The sequence below is a fragment of the Podarcis gaigeae genome (assembly GCF_964106915.1).
Source record: "Podarcis gaigeae genome assembly, chromosome: Z".
Taxonomy (NCBI): Eukaryota; Metazoa; Chordata; class Lepidosauria; order Squamata; family Lacertidae; genus Podarcis; species Podarcis gaigeae.
The window spans coordinates 14,951,084-14,967,801 of NC_139691.1; the positions used below are offsets into that span (position 1 = coordinate 14,951,084).

A 16,718-nucleotide genomic window follows, 5' to 3' on the forward strand; every position below is an offset into this window, starting at 1 on the left:
TTGGAAGTCAAATGAGAATTAGTTTTATTAAATATATTACACAATCACCTGAATTTACATAATATAGAATTAACAAGCCATTTATTACAAGCAGTGAGATGCAACATAACCAGACACTGGAAAGAGCTTTCTGGCACAATGATGGACCGTTGGTACAAAACACGTTTGGGAAGCAACCCTCCTTGAGAGAGTTACAAATAAACTATAGTTGACACATGGAGAGATCGAAAAAGATGGCTTTACCCCAATGTGGTTTAATTTCATAGCATATGCCAGTATTCCAGAAAATGAACAATTCCCCTGATCAGTATTTGGCTCAATTTGGTTGATCTAAATTTAAATTCAAACATAAATCATTATCTTCACTTTGAACCCCACTCGCATGTTCATCAGTATATGAATGCTTTATACTCTTTCATTGGCAACGTAAGAGGAAAAATTACTAATACTCAAACTTAATCTATGCACAGTCACAAGGGCTCCTGGTCAGGTATTTGGCCTTCAGGCCTTTGACCTCATGAACCGAAAAGGTAAGATGCCCACCTAAAGTCCACAAGGGAAGAAGAAGAGGAGTTTGGATTTGATATCCAGCTTTATTGCTATCCTAAGGAGTCTCTTTGGCGTCGTCTTCAACCTGTTGTTCTCATATGCCTTCAGTTTGACTGAAGACAGTGTGTGCTGTGCGTCCATTCAAGGAGTGGTGCGAGTCCGTTCAACCTGGCACATCTCCATGCCAAGGCAGAAGTGTGGCAAGTTCTTATCCAATATATATTGTTCATAGATGACACAGCCTTGACAGCACACTCCAAGGAAACTCCACAGAAACTCATCAAACATTTTGCCCAAGACTGTATGGAGTTTGGCTTCATCATCAGCCTGACAAAAGACTAAAATCTTAGGTCAGGACATCACCAGCACTCCATGCACCAGCCCTGGTGACCACACGTTTGAGGTGGTAAAGCTGGACAGGTATATTAGTAAGATGGCTATGGCAATGGCTTGCCTCTCCTAAAGGATATGGGAGAATGAGATGCTAACCAATGCCAAGATGAAGGTCTACCAGGCTTGTGTGTTTACCAGTTAGCTAAGCTTTCATTAGAGGAATACTTAGCAAAACCTCTTGGGATAAGGTATTTCCAGCCCCATTACTTGCACATTTGCCATGTCTGCAGAGCTCAAGGATAAGCAGCCTTACTCATCACAGTCTTCACCCCCAAATCAGTATCAAAAAGGCACACATAGGTGCCTGTAAAGAACAGAACCCAAAGATGAGTAGAAGAGACATAGATGGGTACTTGTCTCATTAGGTCTGGCTTCCTGTCTTGCCTGTAGAGACAAGAAAAGCAAAGGTCCTCGCCAGGAATAGGTCCACAGTGCCAGTTCTGGTGCATCACACATAGTCCAGAATCTCTGTCTCCATCTCATTCTCACTTCCATCAGATGGTTCTTTGAACTCCTCCTCTTCTTCCTCCTCTTCCTCTTCCTCTCCGGACTCGAACGCCAGCTGCTCTTTCCCCTCTTCTGTGTTCGAAGTGCTTGTGAACAGAGCTGGAGCAAAAGATAGGGAAAGGGATGAAGATAATGTCAGGGATGGATGAGTGGAGGGATGGCTGAGGAATTCCACTGGGGCAAAAGGTAGCCAAAGGTCGGTCAGAATTACTCCCTCAGGGTCCCATCTGAAGGAAACAGAGAACCAGCAGTGGCAGGAAGAAACTGATTTCCATTGTAATTCCAAAAGCAGCTATTTCTCCCTCCAACAAATATGCGTATCTAGGGTTGTTAGTTGATTTAGTAACTCTTAATTGATTGTGTATTGTTATTATTCAAATTTATATCCTGCTTCTCCTCCAAGGAGCTCAAGGTGTCTATTATTCTAAGACAACCAATGTGTGACAGGGATTAAGCTGAGAGAACTAAAGGCTGATCTAGTCCAGGACTCTCTTTCTCACAATGGCCAACCAAGTGCCTCTTTTAGGAAGCCCACAAGCAGCATCTAGGCACAACGGCACTCTCTGCACCTGTGATTCCCAGCAACTGGCACTCAGAGGCATCATGCTGACAGTGGAGACATGAGCTTTGGTAACCAGCCCAAGGTCGCCTAGCAATGAATTTCAGTCAATCAAATGGACTGATTTTTATAAGCCTAAGCTACATTAATAAAATGAACTTGGGTGGAGGACTATATGTTTTCAATATATTGAAAAGACATCCCTAATCATACCATGGACTGCAAGAAGATCAAACCTATCCATTCTTAAGGAAATCAGCCCTGAGTGCTCACTGGAAGGACAGATTGTGAAGCTGAGGCTCCAGTACTTTGGCCACCTCATGAGAAGAGAAGTCTCCCTGGAAAAGACCCTGATGCTGGGAAAGATGGAGGGCACAAGGAGAAGGGGACGACAGAGGACGAGATGGCTGGACAGTGTTCTCGAAGCTACCAGCATGAGTTTGCGGGAGGCAGTGGGAGATAGGAGTGCCTGGCATGCTCTGGTCCATGGGGTCACGAAGAGTCAGACACGACTAAATGACTAAACAACAACAACAAATCATACTTTTGAAAAATAAAAAATCCAGTACAAGTAATTCAAGCTGCAAGCAGTAGGAACTATCTTAGAAGGGCCACACAAGCTGTCCCAGGTCAGGTTAACATTTGTAAAACCTGGTTTCATTGCCAGGTTCCAACCTCCCTTGATTAATAGTATATTACCAGGCCTTTTGGAGCGGATGATCTGCTTTATCATCAGAGACATGGTATCCCGCAAGTCATCACTGGTCTTGGGAAGACACCAGCCGTCCCTCTCTGTACACACCATCTCCATGCCATCATTCCGGCGAATGATCTTCTGCAAGCTGAACAGAGACTAGTCTCAGATTCTCTCTTCCCCCCAAGGACTGAACAAATTAGGTCTGATTCCCTTGTGAAGGTCGACCCTGGTCTCAAAAAATAAACTGAGGACAAAAAGACCCAGTGTCTGGATGTGCCAAATCATCAGTGGAAGAACCAACAAACCCATTAAATGTAGATTTTTAAAACCCTGCTCCCTGGTAATTGTGGGTTCCTGTTTCAAAGGAATGCTGGGAACTGCCTAAGAAGGGGAAACAAAGGTACTCTCTCCTGAAGGTTCAATGTTTAAGGAGTGCAAGCCTTCTCCTCCCCCTACAGTCAGCTGAATTTTTTATTACTGCAAGGGTACCCATGGAAAAATTCAGATCAGGTTTTGCTTGCAGGGCCACCACGGCGGGGAGCATACCTTTGAGGTTCAGACAGACATACAAAAGACATGCATGAACACAGACATAAATTGTCCCCCCCCCCAAGTTACTTTAGAGCCCCTTTTGATCAAGCACAAGTACCATTCCACATTCAGGTCACAAAGCTGATAGAACATCTGTCGATAAGGAGGCAGGGAACCTTCTCGGAAGATGTAAATCGAATCCTGAGAGAGGAAGAAGCAGAGGGATGGAAGACACCAAAAGACAATGGAACTGAAAGTAAAAATGTTTCCACAACAGGACCCTCTGTTGTTGACTTGACTGTTGGAGAAAACCCTTAGCTCCTCCAAAGTCAGATTGTCACCCCAACTTCCTCCTCTTCTCCAATACAGAACCCACAAAGAGTCATCATGTTTGTTATATTCAATCTCTTCCTCCCCAAACCGCCACATCTCCATTTCCCAGAGCAGCCCTCTGGACTTGAACAGGGCAACTGGGTCTCTCTTGCATCAACCCCAAGGATTCCCACCTCCACAGTGACAGGAGGATGAATTTATACTATTGGGCATTTTGCCTTTAAGCTGCTACCCATTTCTTTCACGTGACCAAAACTGTATTTCCCAGAGGAGACCAAGTGTCTGGAAACAGATCTTCCTAGTACGCCACAAGAGGAGAAAAGGGTGAAGTCAGGAGGAAAAACAAGGAGGAAGTCAAATACCTACTTTAAGTTTATACTTGCTGAAAGCAGATTTCCGTGGACTGGACATCCCAGAGGTGCTCAGTCCTTGCTTAAGGTCCTGGATGCCAACTACATGGCTTGCTGCAAAGGGCAGGAAGAGATTCCCCAAATCACATGTTGCACAGCAACTTAAGAGCCTGGCTGCTGGATCAGGCCAAAGGCCCATCTAGTCCAGCATCCTGTTCTCACAGTGGCTGACCAAAAGCCTCTTCTAGGAAGCCCCAAAGCAGGACATGATTGCAACAGCAACTTTCTCTACCTGTGATTCCTAGCAACTGGCATTCAGAGGCATATTGCCTCTGACAGTGGAGAAAGAACATAGCCATAATGCCTAGCAGCCATTGATTAGCTTTATCCTTCCATGAACTTGTCAAATTTTCTTTTAAAGTCATCCAAGTTGTTGGCCACCACTACATCTTGCTGGAGAGAATTACATACTCAAACTATGTACTGTGTGAAAAATTACTTTCTTTTGTCTGCCCAGAACCTGTCAACATTCAGCTTCATTGGATGGTACCCAAGTTTTGGTAGTATGAGAGGGGGGAATTTAACTTCTCTCTATCCACTTTTTCTTGACTGACACGAAGGATGGAAGAACAAACTACAACATGACAACCTGTTGATCCTGTTTTATAATAATAAATAATAAATAATAAATGCTCTGCAGCACCTGGTAACTACTGGTTCTGTGTGCAACTGGCAAAGGAATATATGAAGCTGCCTTCTATCAAGACAGACCACAGATCCATCTGCCTCAGTACTGTCTGCAGACTGGCAGCAGCTCCCCAGGATTTCAGATAGGGCAGTTTTCCAGCCCAACCTGGGCAGAGTGGGGATTGATAGTGGGGTCTCCTGCATGCAGGGCATGTGGTCTACCACACAGCACAGATGTCAGCATTTGAGAGGCAAGTATCTCACAAAGGCTGATGAACTGGCCCACCCACCAGAGGCCACTTTTGACAGGCAGATGAACCCACCTACCTGTCAATCACCCGGTGTCATATGATGTCAGGTGATTCAACTTCAAAGGAAGAACTGAGAGTGAAATTCATTCCTTCCTTTGCAACCCCAGCTTTAATTTCGAGCCGCATCTGAAAAGATCCCTGCTGAAAGCAGGACTTGCAATCAGTGCTGACAGCAAGCCCTGTTTTCAGCAGGCGTCTGCTCAGGAGCCACAAAAGGGAGGTTCATCTCATTCAAAAATTGTACCAGGATCACCATAAGACACCCCTGCAAATTGATGGAAGAAATCACAATTGTTTAATTCACTAAACAAGAAATATCTACCCACCCTCTTGCCTGTACCACATACCTGGTTTTTTCACGGTGATGGGCAGGCTGTAGTTGTAGGTGCTGCGTTTAGCTTTCACCGGCATGTCATTAGGGGCATACCCTAGGGGGAAATAAAACACGTCTGTGGAGGCAGAAGAGATGATGGAGAAGAGCACCTCTCAAAGAGAAACAAATTATACCAGGAATTTTAAATAGATATATATATATTTGGCAGCTTGGTCCTTTTGTAGCCTAGACCTTTCCTCCCCCCCCCCCCCACCCAAAAGGCACTGATAGTAAAGAGTACAACAGTACTTGGATGGCCTGCTTCCATTTTTACCGTATTTCATTCCACAGCGAATTCTGAAATCCAGGACCTGGTAGAACTTTGCTTCTGGGTGTTCCCTGGGATCATAACCAAAGCGGACCCACAGGCTCCTCCAGGGTCCAGTTAGCTACAGGGGCACAAAGAATTACAAGAATGTGAGGCTCTGGTTTGGATGCTTTTTTTTTTTAATCCTTACATCCGAACATAGGATTGAAATAACCTTTTTATTAAAAAGCACTCTCAGATTAAAAAACATTGCAACACCACAATCATTTTAACAACAGCTGCAAAAAAATGTACCACGATTTTGCTGCTGTCAAGACCTTAAAAAGTGTTGGTGGCAGCAAAGCTTTAGATTTACAGGTTTAGGAAAATGGGAAGGAAAGGAAATTGTGCACAGAAAGGCCATTTATGGCTGGCCACTGTCATTGCCACCATCTAGATTTTACTTCTAGAGTGTGGAGGAAAATGTCTCATTTCAAAACTTTATTTCAAAGTTATTTCAAAACTTCCCAGAACACCAACTCTCGAACCCAACAGAGGGGATCTGTGGGCAATTTTATGAGTGCTGAATAAAGAAACTACTGTCCTGGGCTTCTTTGGGAGGGTGGGCGGGATAGAAACTGAATAAATAAATAATACAATTTTTTTAAAAAAACTTTTGATTCCTATTTCTTTTAAACTGCATGCTGTTTGTATTACACTGTTTGTGCTCTGTTTACTTGTTATCTGCTCTGAGACCATTAAGTAAAGGGCAGGATATAAATGCTTTGAATGATTGAATGAGAGCTTTCTTGACAATCACAAAATAGGGGAGAAATGACAATACCCCAATAAAAAAATTGCAGCTTTCAGGAATGGAGCGCTGTCAAGATGGAGACAATTTAACATGTGCTTTGGAAACTTGGATGAATGAACCGCATCACAGGTGGGGAACCTGAAGCTCAAGCCCCGAATGCAGACCTTCACTCCTCTCTACCCAGCCCACAGGACACTTCCCAGGTCATGCCTCCCCTCATGCCACACATCCCTCAAGTGCTATTGCTAGGTTGGATTGTCTCCTTGAACTGTGGCAATGGTTCTCATATATCTGAAAGGAAAAGGGTATGCCTGTATGTGTAGAAACCAGGGGCTTTTGCACGGTTGGAATGCAGCCTATTGCACAAGGGCAAGAGTAACACCCACTGAACATGAGAACATAAGAGGTGCCCTGCTGGATCAGGCAAATGGCCCATCTAGTCCAACATTCTGTTCTCACAATGGTCGACGAGATGCCTGTCTGAAAACCACAAGCAGGACCAGAGCACAAGTGTATTCTCCTGTCCTACAGTTCCCAGCAACTTCCACTGACTTTTGTCACTGGCCACACCTCTTTGCCTCATGCCCTGCCCTGCCCAGCACTGGAACGTGGCTCCTAAAGAGCTGCCTGTGAGCTAAAGCGACCCCTGGGCTGAAAAAGGTTCCCTGCCTCTCATATAAGTTGTCTAAGAAGGTCAACAATTTTTTTTACATTCTGGAATATATTATTGAGTGCCAACCCCCCCCCCCCCCCCGCCAAAAAAAATTCTTCCCAGCTGCATGCTTTCTGGCAACTACATTTGATGACTCCTGCATTTACTAAATAGTGAACATTTCAATCCATTGTCACTATATGAGCTGTTGGGAACTCTTTTTAAGAAAGCAACACACACACACACAAAACATAATGCACTCACCATGTAGTAAGCTAAGTAAGGCAGAAGGAACTTGAGCTTGTCAGGGTGGATGCTTATATTGGCTTTCACAGCATTACGAGACCAGACTGGGCGGACCTCAAACAGCTACAAAACAGAAACACATACAAGAAAGGGTCTAACTATAACCCAAGGCTGGAAGGATGTGAAGTATAAAAAGACTCTGTTCATTGTTTCCTTGGAAAAGTTAATTCATGAACTTAAAGCTGCCAAAATTTCTGGCTGCACCAGATGGTGTGTGTGTGTTAGTGTTCCATTTGGATAATAACAGTGAATTAAATAATAATAACAACAAAATCATTAATAACAAATTAGGTTCCACAGGTATTCTATACAAAAATAGAATGTTTTCCACATACAGTAAAGTAAATCATTACTAACATTTTCAGCTTTGCCTTGTCTCACCATAAAGACATCATGTGTGTGAAAATCGTGAATACACTTTCTACAAAGCTTGCAGCAAGACTCAGTCCTTATTAACACAGGTCAAGAAAGGACCGCAAACACTTTCAAATTTGTCTGCTTTGGCAATTCTTTTGCACTCGATGCCAATATGCCAAGCATTCAGGAAGAGCCATGTCCCAATGTGGGGGCCTTTCTTGACTCATACAATGGATTGCCTCGTTCCAGCCAAGTATGACTTTATTTGAAAGAATTGCTGGACTGATCTGGCTCTTTGTCTCCTCCTTGGGGCCCTTCAAACTTTTCCTTTTCATGCCGTAGTCTCGTTTTTTGGTGATTTGGTGTTGTTAGGGTTTCGTATGGCTTTTCTACAGAATATACTCTTTTGTCCTGATGCCCTTTTTGTAAATGTTCTATACATGCTATACAAATAAAAATATTGAAAATGGGGGTAAAAGATTTGCCTCTCAACCAAGAAAGGTACTCTCAGCAGGGAGTTCCAGGTAACCCTGGCTCCAATGTCCCAAGTTTCCAAACATGTCTTTCAGTGTGTGAACAGACCCCAAAAAGTGTGTCTACCTTCCTCAGTTCCTCTTCTGCTTTGTGATCCACTGCATTGCTGCAAACTCTCCTCCAGGTCTGCTCTGCAGCGTCCAAAGGCTTCATGGGGATCTCCTCATCCTCAAAGTTGATAAAGATGGCGTTGTGGGGCCGACGGGCCCGGCTGAGACCTATCAGGTTTTCGCTGGACAACGTGGGGTTCTGATATCCTTCCCTGCAGGGGAGAGAAACAGAAATTACAAAAATGAATCCCATTTGACTCAGTTCTGTGAAATTTGGATAATGCTTGCTTTTTTGTTTATGACAACTCAAATTGAAAATTTAAAAAAAATGAAAAAAGGCAATTTTCTTTCTATTTTTCTTTTCTGATGCCCCCTTTTAAACTGCTATCTGAACAGAGAATTTCTGAAGAGGCAACCATGAATCTGTTCATTAAAAAGACATGAATTTTGCTAAGTGGTGGGTTGATTGCCTGCATTTATATTTATTTGTTTTATTATTATATTTATATTCCACCTTCTCTCCAAGGTGCTTAAGGTGGTGTACACACTTCTACCACCTCTCCATTTTATCCTCACAACAACCCTGCGAGGTAAGATAGACTGAGAGCGAGTGACTGACCCAAGTGAGTTTTATGGCTGATCAGGTACTTGCACCCTGGCCTCCAAAACCCTAGTCCAGCACTCTAAGCTCTATATCACACTGGCATCTTCAATTGTGGAACTCATGATGGTGAGCATGGAGCTGCCATGTGTTGATGAGACTCAGAACTCAGCCCTTCCCAGATCTGGAACTTATGACCTCCTCAGAGGAAGAACAGGGGTCAGAGACACACAGACCCCACATCAAAGGATCTCCATATGATCAGTAGTACTGAAGAGCCAATAAATCTTTGTCTCTATGCCCCAGGAGGCTCCCATACTAGTTGCCTGGATTCTCACACGGCTCTCAGAACCCACACCCCGCCTTGACCACTTGGCCACAGGAACAGAGGAAGTGAGGCAGGCAGGAACTTAAGCACTAGCTAGTTCCATGAGTGGTCACTCGAAAGTAGGGGGAAGTGCATGTAAGCACATGCCTGGATCAGAGCCTGCCTGACAGCCAGGAATGCGCTGAGCCTTCAGCTCCCATAAAAGCTTGGTCTGAGCTGCTTCACTTCTAAAAAACTCCAAACTCCCTTGAACTGAGAAAATGGACACAGACCTTGTTAATATCAAGAAGACTGTTGTGTCCATTTAGACAAAGCTCTGAGGCCATAAAAAAAATCTTACACAACAATAAATCCATTGGGTCATTAAAACATCCTTAATTAAGATGTACAATCATACAAACAATAAAAAGCTTAACAACTAAAACAGTAACAAAAACCAGTTTGAGAAATAAAATCACAAGTTCTGTTCAGCAGAACACTTGCCTTCAGGACATGGTAAAATGCTAACATGGATGGGGGCCTCTTGAATTTCAACTTCTTTAGTAAGGCAGCAGGCCAGTTTAATAAGACTCCATTTAATGTTGGATTTTGTCATTAAAGAACTGGAGAGAATCTGTTGGTCTTTTATATTGTGATTTGTTCAGGTTGCCTAGAGAGTTTGACTCTTCATTTATTAATAACTCTACCCAGTAGACCCACTAAAACTTGATATTTTTCTTCCCTTGTATTACTGAAAAGTTAGAGCTATATTTCTTCAACACAAATTGTGAAGAGACTCTTCCACACTGCCCAATGTAACCTGGGCCCAAAGGTGCAGAGCCATGCCAAAAAGCACCAGAAACAAAGAGTGAATAAGAGGAAACGAGAGATTTGAAATTTGGCCCCAACTTCCTATAAACCCTTAAACAAATCTACTCCAAGTCTTCAGCATTGTTCCCAGCCCTATCCCTGTTAATCCCCCTAGCCTACTACCCACAGTTCCACCATGCATCACAAAGCTTTCAAGTAAAGGTATGGCAAGCCTAAAAGGCTATACTGCCTAAAAGACTTGGCAACCCCACACCGTCACAAGAAATACAGAACAAACTAATGGACAACCAAATATCCTGACTGACCTATCATCAACTACATGTATTCTTAAACAACCCAGAAATCAAGTCAGCAACCACTAGGCGATTGTCAACAGAGGGACATCTGAGAGCAGGCTGCGTGGGAAGACTACTGCTCCTATTTTTCAAGGCTGTTTGGAAATTACCTGACAGATAGCTGAAACTGGCAAGTTATATAACAGCCAGGGAAGGATGACAGCCAGATAATAACTGGCTTGTACAGCTAAAGGCACTTTTTAATTAACACTGGAATGGAAAATGTAATGACAGTGTCCAACCATATGTTCTCCTTATTGTGAAAGGGGAAACCAAGATAACATTTTAATGTATGTTGTAGGTATTATTTATTGCAATAAAAATCACAAAAAGCAATCATCGCTTTAACTGTTTTTATACAAAATTGTTTTTAACTGCTTTTATATTAGAAATTGTTTTGATTATTGATGCTTTTATTGTTAAATTGCTTTCAGAAAGTTTATAGCAAAGTGAGCTATGAAGAATAACAGTGAGAAAAATCAAAGGTGTTAGCATGAGAAGTGTTCCAAATGTTACCTCTAATGAATTGGAAAGCACAGCCACCTCTTGTCAAATGTCAACAATGTGGCTGTCCCAAACCTGGGATCTGAGCTGCACTGATGAATATCTAAGGAACACATGGACATCAAAGTGAAGTATGTATTTCACTCTCCAATACCTTGTTTCAACTCCTTTGTGCATGCAAACCCAAGTGATTTGAGAGCTGGGTTCATACCTCAATGCCACATATCCAAAAGCCTCTGCATGTCTGTAGCAACTATCAGTTCTGACAGCTGCAACAAGCACATGTTGATTTAACCTAGAAGCAGAGAGGAACACAGAAGTCACTCTGACTTTGTTGTTCCTCCCTGCTGCCAGAAGAGGTCAAGTGCTGCATTGGGCAGGTAACCAAGCCAGGAGAGGTATGAAGAAGGGTGGATAGGGGCTCTCTACAGGTGCCTGTTGCAGCTGTCAGAACCAATAGCCACTACAGTCAACTGGAGACTTCTGGATGTATCGAAGGTTGCTCCCAGGCACAACAGGTGTGGGGCACTCTTTTGATCTATGTGAGTAGCACTCTAGGGACTACATGCTAGGCAGTGGTGGGCAGGACCAAATCTAAAAGAGGGCAGGGCCTGCTGGTTGCAGCATGCTTGGCAGCTGAACAAGAGTGGAAGAATGTAAACCAATATCACTCTGGACAGATAGTTTTAAGAAGTTCTTAATTTTGCTTCCTCTGAAAAACTAAAACACCATCTGAGAGTCTGGAAAGATGAAGTGGAGCCTGAAGACTTTGCAGCCATCTGGTGAATCTTTATAATAAACACGTCCCAGCTCCTGCCCACCTAGCAGTTTGAAAGCACCCTTAAGTGCAAGTAGATAAATAAGTACCGCTTTATAGCGGGAAGGTAAACGGCGTTTTTGTGTGCTGCGCTGGTGCTGGCTCACCAGAGCAGCTTCGTCACGCTGGCCAAGTGACCTGGAAGTGTCTCCGGACAGCGCTGGCCCCTGGCCTCTTAAGTGAGATGGGTGCACAACCCTAGAGTCGGACACGACTGGCCCGTATGGGCAGGGGTACCTTTACCTTTATGGTTATATTGTACCATTGAACATGAAAAAAGCTGTTTGTTGCCCCCCCCCCCCAAAAAAAGAATAGGAGTTCCCTTAAGAGGGGTATACCACTTCTTAGATCAAGGGTTGCCCTCCAGATGTAGTTGCACACAGCTGAGAGGCAGGGATGTGGAGAGGACAGAGCTCAATAAGCTAGTTGGCTGGATATGGGTGCCAAGAAGGCTATGTTTGGCCTGAGGACCAGAGGTTTTTCCCCCTACCGTCCAAGTCCAACCCTAAACTGCAACTATATTCAGCCAACATAGTAGCTGGTACATATATTAATCCTGTCACAGCAGAGACCATTGCTCAGCAGGTGGATTTGCCATCACCTACAAAAGAAGGTTGGTGGTTCGAATCCCTGCGACGGGGTGAGCTCCCGTTGTTCGGTTCCAGCTCCTGCCCACCTAGCAGTTTGAAAGCACGTCAAAGTGCAAGTAGTTAACTAGGTACCGCTCCGGTGGGAAGGTAAACGGCGTTTCCGTGTGCTGCTCTGGTTTGCCAGAAGCAGCTCAGTCATGCTGGCCGCATGACCCGGAAAAACTGTCTGCGGACAAACGCCGGCTCCCTCGGTCAGTAAAACGAGACAAGCGCCGCAACCCCAGAGTCGTCCATGACTGGACTTAACGGTCAGGGGTCCCTTTACCCTTACAAAAGAAGACACTGACCTATGTTGCGTTTCTGGTCGATAGTAATAGTCCACAGGAGTGTCCAAGCGTGAGAAAATGGGTGGAGGGATATAAAGCGGAAGGTCACTCAGGAAGAACTCCTCTTTCTCTGGCTTGAGCATCAGGACTTTGTCATACATGGAGGTCTGCTTGCCATTTGGTCCAGAGTGCACTGCCAAATACTGGAAATCAGACATCCCTGGAGAGAAGGAGGCAAAAGTGTGCAGATCACCCCAAAAGATTGTTCCCTCACTGCGCTTAGTGAAACTTGCACAAAAGAAACAGGCATCTCATTCAGTACCAAATCAACATCTATTAATTTCTTTAAAATGCTTGAATACTAACATTCTTCGGAACATACTGCCTTATACTGAGTCTGACCCCACTGGTCCATCTACCTCACTATTGTCTACATTCAAACTTTCTGGTTTTTCAGGAAGGACTCTCTTTCAGTCCTACCTGGAGATACTGGGGATTCTGCTTTGTAGCAACCCAAGAAGCTCTCAGAGTGGCAACTTATGGTGATTTGCACAATGCAATCACATTCAAAATGTTTTGCACATGCAATCAGAAATAACATGGTGCCTGGTATAGTGAAAATTATAGCATATGCTTTGATAGAGAGCCTACATGTGAAGAGATGTAAAAACTGTGAAATAGTGTGTGGAAGTATATTGTTGTATTAAGAATGTGTCAAGAATGTGCAGGGGAAAAACTCAGCACTGAGCCAGCTTGATAGAGAGTGGACATCCTGTTCTTATCACTGAATCAGGGACTCAGATGATAATGCAGGCATGCTTTTCCTCTGAGAGTATAGCCTAATTTCTACACCTGTGTATAGCTAAGTAGGGATAATACCTCTATATAAGTAATAATAATAATAATAATAATAATAATAATAATATAATTTATTATTTATACCCCACCCATCTGGCTGGGCTTCCCCAGCCACTCTGGGCGGCTTCCAAAAAAAAAATTAAAATACTGTAATACATCAAACATTAAAAGCTTCCCTAAACAGGGCTGCCTTCAGATGTCTTCAGATAAGCCTGTGTAATTTATAAGACTGTGGATTCTACTTTTGTGAGATCCCAAGAGGCTGTTGTTCTGATCACAATGGTGTATTTACTGAAGAAATCTCTGGTTTATTCAGGCAGCCCCCCCACCGTACTCATGGGGTCTCCTTGGTGCCACCAGACAGCACAACCAGTGAGAATCCCTGAGGCAAGGAAGTAGGGCTGAACTGAAATTTACAGTCTTATGATGGAGGCAAATCTTTCCTTACTGAAAAGGGGGTGAGGTCCTCCAAATGTTGTTGAGGTACAACATTCATCATCCCTGGTCCTCTCGCCATGCATCTGGAGGACCACAGGGGTTCTTCATCCCTGCCTTAGAGAAAGGAATCATTACCTTGAAACTTATAAACTGTGGTAACAATGCCAAGAACTTCTACTTCAAAACTGACATCTTCCTCAAAATCTCCTGCTTCTGTCCGTTTCCTCCTCGTTTTCTTTTTAACTTTCAGCAACATGGAAGATGTCGGGAAGCGGTTGGCACACACAGGGTGGCAGTAGGGGTCCTTGGGGCGGAAGTAGAGCTCGAGTCTTCGGCTGGGGTCAGTGTAGATCTGTAAAGTATGCACACAACCAATAACGTAAATAAAGGCTAGGTCATTCTGTCAGCACACGAGTGAGGGGGAAATAGGTTTTGCTTCCTCCCAACCCAGCATGGTAATGCCACAGGCTGGGGGCTCTCAGACAGGAGAGAGTGGGCTGGGCTGAAGTGAAGCTGTGGACCAAATGCACAACAAGCTGACCCCCAGGGGCCAGGAATTTCTCACCCTGAGTTGGATATAATCCAACCCCTACAATGTAGGGTTGTCATATTTCAAACAGTGAAAATACAGAAAAGTAATTGAGCTTTACAGTGGTACCCCTGGTTACATCCGCTTCATGTTACATTCTTTCAGGTTACGTCCTGCGGCAACCTGGAAATACTGGAAAGGGTTACCTCCAGGTTTCGTCACTCGGGCATGCGCAGACACGCAAAATGACGTCACGCACATGCGCAGAAGCGGCGAATCGCAACCTGCGTGTGCACAAACGCACCGCTGCGGGTTGTGCTCTTTTCATGTTGCAAACGGGCCTCCAGAACGGATCCCGTTCGCAACCAGAGGTACCACTGTCCAGTCATACCTCGGGTTAAATGTGCTTCAAGTTGAGCACTTTTAGGTTACACTCCGGACGTACACTCCGTGGCAACCCGGAAGTGCATTACTTCCGGGTTTCGCCGCTCACACATGCGCAGACACTCAAAATGACGTCACATGCATGCGTGGAAGCGGCGAATCATTACCTGCGCAGACGCGGGTTGCATTCGCTTCAGGATGCGAACGGGGCTCTGGAACGGATCCCGTTCGCATCCAGAGGTACCACTGTATTTGGAAAAGTTGTTGAGATGTGATTACATTTTTTTGCCAAAGTTGCTGGGCTGTATGGTTGACATATGTCTGGAGTTTCCCAGTCGGACACTGCTGCCGACTGCTATATTCTGTATATGGCCGGGAAAATCCAGATGTACGGCAATCCTGTATGGCTCGCCCCCCCTTTCCAAAATCACCCCCACCATGCAGAACAGCAATTCAGATCACCCTTTCCTTTTCAAAATGAGAGATAAAGAAGGTGTGAAGGGGATGTTAAGTATGAGGCTCCCTCTTGCCCCAGGTAGCCAGAAGCCACTTCCGGGCTGAATGAGCTTCTGTAGGGGAAATATCTCAACAAAGGAGGGGCATTTCTGGAAAATATTCATTTATGATTAGCCATACACAAGCAAGACCCCCAACCTGCCACTTCTTTAAACTGCCATTAAGTCCTTGGAAGACAAGAGTTCAAATCCTGCCCTAGGGGTGCAACCTCCCTCACTGGGTTGTTGAGAGGAAATAACAGGAAGAGGGAGAATCATGTATGCCACCCTGAACTCCCTGGGGGAAGGTGGGATATAGATGTGGCGATGAAAAACTGATGATGATGATGAGCTAAATGGAAATGGTGTGCGTGCTAACAGTAAAAGCACTCCTCAACTCCCATGGGGCCCAACTTTTCAGCCCTGCCTCTGGAGGCTCTGAGCAAGAAAGAGAGCGATAGAGAGATAGAAACTCTCTGTCACGAAAACTCCCTGTGATAGAAGAGTTCCACAGGGAACGTGCAAAGTGTCCGATGTAACCAGGCACGGGTGTCAGGGCATCCGAATGCAGGCTGGCTTGAGACCACCCCACCCCCCGCCCGCACGGCAGCTTTGCCTCTCAGACACCTGAGCGGGGAGAAGGAAGAGCCATTCTTCAGAGGACGCCCACTCCCCATCCTTACCCTAGAGACCCCTTCCTCTCCGCCCAGCGTCAGCAGCGTCTTGTCCACGTCCTGCACAACGCCTGGGTACTCCACGCACACCAGCCTCTTTTCGCGGTTCAGCTGTGAAGTCGCCGCGTCCGCCCCGACGGCCGCAGAGGAGCAGCCTGCGCCTCCCTCGGCGCTGTCTCCCCCGACCATTTTCCCCGCCAGGAACCGCCACAGTCGCTCTCTTCAAAAGCGTCCTCCCCTCCGCGTCGCGTAGCAACACGGTGGCGATCGCGAAGGTTCCAGGGAAGAAAGGTTCCGCCTATACATATACAGTAGATTCTATTTTTTCTTTTTCTTTTTGGTAGGGGGTTCTTTTTTGGGGGGAGGGGGGACGGTAGCCTGCACGATGCCCGAGTCTCTTCTAATTCCTGGGGTCGTGGATCCAGCAAGGGATCTAAAGGTATTTCTTTTGCTGCCAGGGTGCAGAAAGCCACTTTGGCAAGAAGCAAAGAATGTTTGTTTTCTCTTTTTTTTCTTTTCTGAGGATTAGGAGAAGGAAAAGTGGACATCCATTTTTAAAATTAGTTTTGATTAAAGACCTTTTCTGTTGGGCTTCAGACGTGGTTTATATATACAGTTATGAACATTTATTTTTATATATGACCTTAAAATTCTTATAACACGGGTACAAGTTGACACCCTAACATCCAACTTTGTATAATCCCCTCCAAACCAATGCCCAAGTTTTGTGCTAGTTTTTTGCCATAAAGTAAGTGCTGTTTTCTGTGCTGTTCCCCCCAA

The 16,718-nt window shown here is 44.8% G+C and overlaps 1 protein-coding gene across 1 annotated transcript; it reads right to left on the bottom strand.

Moving 5' to 3' along the window:
* Positions 1–7: 7 nt before the first annotated feature.
* GTF3C5 (general transcription factor IIIC subunit 5) lies at positions 8–16,451 on the bottom strand. Its single transcript, XM_083721407.1, has 11 exons — positions 15,948–16,451; positions 13,993–14,209; positions 12,583–12,781; positions 8,267–8,462; positions 7,268–7,372; positions 5,565–5,679; positions 5,265–5,345; positions 3,936–4,033; positions 3,355–3,437; positions 2,708–2,850; positions 8–1,548 (listed from the first exon to the last, which is right to left on the bottom strand). Exons 1-11 carry the CDS (start codon positions 16,125–16,127, stop codon positions 1,391–1,393), a joined length of 1,575 nt encoding a protein of 524 aa, XP_083577533.1. The 5' UTR covers positions 16,128–16,451; the 3' UTR covers positions 8–1,390.
* Positions 16,452–16,718: the final 267 nt, after the last annotated feature.

What these genes read in the sequence shown, in the direction of transcription:
- GTF3C5 (XM_083721407.1), bottom strand. Translation starts at nt 16,127, where the DNA reads ATGGTCGGGGGAGACAGCGCCGAGGGAGGCGCAGGCTGCTCCTCTGCG. An exon ending in CGACCAGAAACGCAACATAG is followed by an intron (nt 8,463 to 12,582) that starts GTCAGTGTCTTC and finishes TCTCCCCTGCAG; the next exon opens with GGAAGGATATCAGAACCCCA. An exon ending in CTTACTTAGCTTACTACATG is followed by an intron (nt 5,680 to 7,267) that starts GTGAGTGCATTA and finishes GTGCCCCTGTAG; the next exon opens with CTAACTGGACCCTGGAGGAG.